General features: G+C 40.6%; 1 protein-coding gene across 1 annotated transcript in view; it reads right to left on the reverse strand.

The window, feature by feature from the left end:
• Positions 1-1,212: 1,212 nt before the first annotated feature.
• Positions 1,213-6,535, reverse strand: part of ROS1 (ROS proto-oncogene 1, receptor tyrosine kinase) — a 105,761-nt gene continuing 100,438 nt past the window's right edge. Inside the window, 2 exon segments of the mRNA XM_075064567.1 lie at positions 1,213-4,219; positions 4,221-4,368. Of these exon segments, the coding sequence (XP_074920668.1) occupies positions 4,078-4,219; positions 4,221-4,368 (290 nt within the window). The 3' untranslated portion in view covers positions 1,213-4,077.

Here is a 6,535-nt window from a genome sequence, read left to right on the forward strand (position 1 = left end):
TAGAATCTTGAGAGTGGTTACAGATGGAAAGACCCAGAGAATCACTGGTTCCCTGAACTGGTCTTTCGGCCTGTGGCAGTCCACAGAGCATTTGCTGGTGGTCTGCTGAGAGCTGGCTAGTTATGTGGTGCTGTCCCAGAACACACCCACACCTGCACCCTAAATATCCACAGGAAATAGAGGAAAACAGAGATCTATGTTGTCAGCAGAATAATCCATTATCTTGGACTGATTCAAATTAGTGTATCCTTCTTTAGGAGTTAGGAATTATGTCATTTAAATTTTATTGTTTAATACTTTCATAACAATATCTACAGATACTATTGCATTTTATGCCAAGCACACTGGAGTGTCTTAACCAGAGGAGGTCAAGATAAACAGTGATTTGTGCTTGGAGACTGAACCTCTTGTACCACTACAGCATATACATAATGGCTATTCCAGTTCCTCTCGAATTTAGATAACAAGCTTCTCATATGTGCCATGAAAGATTTTTTTTCCTTCTTCAAAAATATCATCATTCGCTTAAAAGCTCATTAACACACTTAAACTTACTTTGAAGTTTTGACTTCTAGCCTCAAAACCCAATAAATTTAGGGTCAAGGTTTCTACTCCATTTTTGTCTTACTCTCTCACAGCTGGAGGTGGTACAGTTCAGAGATAAGTACAGCACAGGCAGTGGCAGTTTCCTCCGCATCCAGATAACAAGCCAGGCATGTGGCTCTAAAGTGAAGAAAATAAATTATTCTCTTTGCCCCTTTGATGATTGTCACCAAAGCGGTCTATAGTGTCTTTGTAATGTGGATAACTATGCTGTACGAACGGGATTGAACCACCAATTTAATTTGCGTAGGCCACTAATCAGTCATCCAGCAGCAGTGATTTTCAGTACCGACAGACATTAGCTAGATTTGAAGCAGCGCACTATACGGTTGGGGAAAATGGCACTGAGAAGACATTTTCATCTGCTAGGACACGCAGAACCATGGATTATTGATTATAGATCTTTCTTTCCAGCTTCATTCAAAGAAAATCCATTCTTCTGCACCTCTTCTCAGAATTTTTGCTTTACTCTACTGAAAATGTGCACTATACAAACTCCCTATGCCTCCTATTGATTTGCATTTCTGTAACACTTCACGTGTTCAAAGCCCTGTATAAATATTAAGGAATAAAACCTCATAACATCATTGTGAAATAGTTCAGTTTTATTATTCACATTTTACAGATGGGGGAAGTGAGGGAAAGAGAAGTGAAGTGACTTGCTCAAGGCCATGCAGCATAACTTCTTGTCACTTCTTGCTAGGGGATTAATCCTGCTGCCGCATAGGTCCTAGGGTATCACCAAGCAAGTGGACCCCCGTGGGAGTGGGATGAGCAGCCAGCAGAGCAGCATGCAATCCAATGACAACCCGCACACAAGGATCTGCCCATACAGCAGTAGACAGGGCCCCATTGTGCACTGATGCCCATGCCACAGAGGCACATGGATTCAAAACAGTGCAGCAAGGGGGATTGTGTCTGGGGTCACCTCTCCATCTGGCTAAGATAGACACACCATGGGTTGGCCAACCTTCAGACACACTTCTCCAGCACAGCTGCCTGGGCTTGGGGCCGTGGTGCTCGTGGTGCAACTGCTGGGTTCCTCCAGTTCCCTGTCGGCATGGTTGACCCGTACACTTGCAGCCAGTAAGCACAGGGAAACTTGATTTTGGATGGTGGGTGGGGAGTAGCTACTACCTCCTGGATCACAGTGCCTACAGGGGCTGTGGTTCCATGTCCTGATTCTACCTCTTGCCACACCCCATCTGTCCTCTGAGCACTCCTGCAGAGCAGGTTGTGGGGTGATCAAGTGAGCATAGCTCTCCACATTAGAGGCAACTAGGGATCCTCAGTAATAGGGCCACCACACCATGCTGCATGCTCCTGAGGATCCCATCTGTGCAGTGGTACCACTTTCAGGGTCCTGCACCACCAGCAGGATCAAGCCCTGCTCCTCCAAACCAAGCCCCCAAATCCTATGAAAGCCATATTTCTGAATAACTTTGGGCCTGAAGAAAAACCCACTGAAGTCAATGGGAGATCTTTTCCATCGATTTCAATGAGCTTTGGCTCAAGCAGGCCCTTGCTGCATTTGAGTAATGCTATTGAATGAAAGGGAGTTATTTCTGGGTGTTAAGTTACCCATATGTGTTGGCAGGACTCAGGGTGGGGGATTCGCTGTCTTCACTTTAGAATCCTAATGTAAAGATTCTATTACTTATTATTTCAAGGTTATCCAAATGAAAGCAATGTATATAAATGCTCATCAGCCAACATATTAAGAGGAAGCAAACATATACACTTTTCTTATCCAGTGAACGTAATCTGGAAAAAAAGCTAGAAGCTTTAGTTTTTTGTCAGTATCACCAGGTCAGACTTTCAAGTTTAGTTGTAATCATCTACTCTTAACAATCATTTATAGGAGCTTTGACATGTACTTTAAAAACAGATTTTCTGTATTTATTTTGTAATAATCTCTTAGAAGCCCAGAATTTTAACACCTCGTTCGACTTATTTAACAAACATTTTGGGCCAGACTTCAATGGAGTTACACACTAGCTGAGGACTTGGCTCTTTGTTTCAAAATAACTCTGCCCATATACCATGTTTTCTTTATTTCTCTCCTGTGTCCTTTATAACTAAACATATGTGCATGAACACAGGATATTGTAACAGCTAATTGATAAATAATGCAAGAGATGCCATTTAATAACTCTGTCTAACTCGTTCAATTATAATTATGGTCCCAACTGACTATCCATGCTTTTTAGTCAGTATATTCCATTTGGAAAACTTGTCAAACAGTTTGGTTTGATTTCCAAATACAGAAGAGGATATTGACATCTTCTAATCTAAGGTCTTGCATCAGAGTCTGTTAACCTGATCTGTTGTACCCCTGCATTGTCCCATTCCCTGCATAGCCCCACTGGTCCTATTGATAGTACAAATACATTATAAGAGACAGCCTCTACCCTGCAGAGCTTACAACTGGACATGAAATAAAACACACTAATTGTAACAAACAAAAGGAGGATGGAGGACAAAGGTAACAAAAACAGGATTAGATAGATGCACAGAAAAGCTATTGCACAACTTAATGGTTCCAAAGTCTTTTCTTTTAAATTAAGAAGTAAAATAAGCTATACTCAATGATGTGCAGCCTGTGGGCTGATCGCTGATTGCAGCTGTTTCAACTGGGGAATTTCAAAAAAATGAAGTCATAAAAACAATGAAATTTTTCTTATATTTTGCAAAAGCTTCTTTTTACACAAATCTAAATGTGGGCCAAATTTCAGGCAACATTGTTGCCAGAAGCCAGTGAGAACCAGCTTTATAATATATCAGGGCGGCCAAACTTACCGACCCTCTGAGCTGCATGCAATAAACTTCAGACGTTCAGGAGCCAGGCGCACCTTCCATGGCTCAGGGCTTCTGCCCTGCGGCAGAGTGGTGGGGCTATGGGCTTCTACCCTGCTCTTGCTGGAGCCCTTGAAGGCCCCTCCCACAGTGCTGAAGCCATTAGGACCCCCTCTCCACTGGGCAGAAGACCCTAGTCCCACCACTTTGCTGCAGAGGAGAAGCCCCAAGCTCCCCTTCCCCAGTCTGGTAGGCAGAGAATGGGGGCTATGGGGGGTTCCACAAGCTACACTTTAACTGTAAAAGAGCCACATGTGGCTGCTCATAAACCGCAGATGGCCACTCCTGTAATATATGAAATAGCACATCATTGATCTCTTTCGAGCATGATTGCATGTGTGCCAAAATTTCATTTTAAAATAACTTCTCATCTGATTACAAGTCCAATTAACCTAGTTCATATGAAATACCCAAGGGGCCTTAAAATTCAGTAATTCTTGATCAAAGAACTCCCATGTCACTGGGTTACTATTCTGTTATATATAATTAATTCCTTTGCAATGTTTTCCAGTATTTTTAGTCGTTACAGTTTTTAAAATAAAACCTCAGATGACATCTCTAATTTTGACAAGAGACACATGCTTGCTTGGTACTTAACCTGAAAATAAACCTATCAGATCACTCATCATTATCAGAGGCATAGTTCACACCTTCAGGACTGCTGAAAGTATGGCAGAGTACAAGGTATTTTCCTTTGCTTATTTCTTCATCTGCACGTGGTGTCTTCTCTTCTTTCCTCTGACTGAAGGAATCAGATTTCACCCAGCTCATTTGAATCTCTGTTTTCTTGATCTTGGTTGCTTTCTGTGACTAGTACCAAATAGTTTAAGCCTTCGATGTTCCTCATTTCCATTAAAGCAGCTGAAAGAGTACTTTCTGAATCTGTACATGGAGCATCACCATCTGTATCTGAAAGAAAGGCTGCTGTTTTACTACCAATTCAAATGCAATATTAGAAGGCAAAGAGAGTCAAGCAGCAGGTCGAGAAAGTGAATCTAGCGACCACAGAAGGAATGACAGCTTGCATTTATCCTCTGCTGCCGCATGCCTGGATTATATCCTGAACCAAAAAAATTCATCAGCACTCATGCTGAAAAGGACAGTAATACAATTATAAATAAGTGATTTGCCTGTCCTGGTAGGAAAGACTGTGTGCATATGGCAAGAATGTTTGTAACCTCTTGGATCCAACTTCTAACCAAAACTGCCCCACCATCTAGACAAGTTCTTGCCTACTGGCTAAAGGTCAAGTAAAGCATAGACTGATACATTCTCTACTGTGCTTCTAGAGGCAGAGACATATAACCTAATAGGGTTTGTCCATTTCTGACTTGAATTTACAGTTTTTATTCTAACTTTGTATTGCTTACATTTGCACATGTGCCCAGACCAGTGATGGGCATATCTTTTAAAACCTGAAAAATAACCGAATAACTAAAAAGGCTCGAGTTATCATTGCTATTATTCTATGTATTTATTCTTAGTAACGCATACCTTTTTTTATTAGATACCTACTTACTTTATTTCATTACTGTAAAATGAAGGATATGACACCCAGGTTCATCTATATGAAAATGAAGCACGCAACATCCAGGTTTATCTACACTTCGGAACCACAAGCATTGCACTGTTCTACCCAGAGGACATTTACTTATTTATGTTGATTCACCAGCGTTTTTTTTTTTATCCTTCTCTGTACTATGAAGAACTCAGAAGTGATTCGGGTCCACATGATACAGTCAATTCAGAAAGATTATCAGAAAAAAAGAAGCTTAATTTAAGAACCCTATTGAGAGGAGGGAAGTTTGGAGACAGATCAAACTATGCTGATGTATATTGTGATGACTGACAGCTAAGAACAATCATTTGATACACTCTTTGTCAGTTCAGGGTCATTATGGCAATATTTAGTAAGCCAATTCTCATTGAGATTTCACCCACCAGCGTAGCTTTTCTTTGTATTTGTTTTTTTGCTTAATAGAGCACCTAATGGAAACCCTCAGGGGCAAGCTGCCCTGGAATAGGCATGTTGGCGACACGCTGAGGGCATATTCTCAACAAACTCTTAAGAGGGAAACTTTAAAATAAGGACTTCCAAGTAAAACCAGGTATTTACGGACCAGACTTATGCTGGGTGACCAGCCTAAGTATAGAACACTAGAGGAGCATTCAGATTTGTTTCCTGTATAAGTATCTGGAGCTGATGAGGTGATGGTTACAGAAATGTGAGCATGAAGTCACTGTGATATTTTTACCAGATATATAGATACATTACTAATTCTTTCCCCATCAGTCCTGAAGGATCACAGAATATACAAAATATTATTTTCTCCTTAGCCGACATGCCACTGTGACTCCCATTAAAGGAAAAAAAAAAAAGACATCCTGCAACTAACTTCTTGCCTTGTTTTTAATCTTTGAGCTTCGGAGACAAAATAAGAAGCAACGCTATTTTGAAGAAGCATTCAATATAATGTACAAAGCCAGGGAAACAATACAACTCTCTTAAATATACCTTACCTTTATGACATGACAGCAACTAATACAAAATCAATTCAGAACTGATGCTTTGCACTGTTTACACATTGAAGTTTTACACATGGGTAAATGTGTATGCTCTTTCCATTTGCTTCTATTTATTCTTCTGTGGGCATAACATTCCAAATGAAGACACCAATGAAAACTTTGCACCTTATACACTAGTGTACAAGCTGAGAAATAGATGCTAAGATGTCAAGTTTTTGAGTACAGCGGTCACCTTTTGCATAGGTCAGCTTAGCAAGGCCAGAAAAGCTAACCTGGATCTGTCATAAACAGATAGCTAAGGGTTAATGTCTATTTCACCTGCAAAGGGGTAACCAAACACCTGACCAGAGGACCAATCAGGAAACCGGATTTTTTTAAAAGCTTAAGGGAGGGAATTTGTGGGTGTTTCTTGGTCTTGGGTCTTTGTCTGTTCTGTGCTCTCTCAGCTATGAGAGGATCTATTTTCCAGTCCTTCTAATCTTCTGTTTCCCAGTTGTAAGTACCAAGGTAGCAAAAGAATAGGCTTTTATATGTTTTGTTTTGTATTTAC

The sequence above is a fragment of the Chelonoidis abingdonii genome, chromosome 3 (assembly GCF_003597395.2).
Source record: "Chelonoidis abingdonii isolate Lonesome George chromosome 3, CheloAbing_2.0, whole genome shotgun sequence".
NCBI lineage: Eukaryota > Metazoa > Chordata > Testudines > Testudinidae > Chelonoidis > Chelonoidis abingdonii.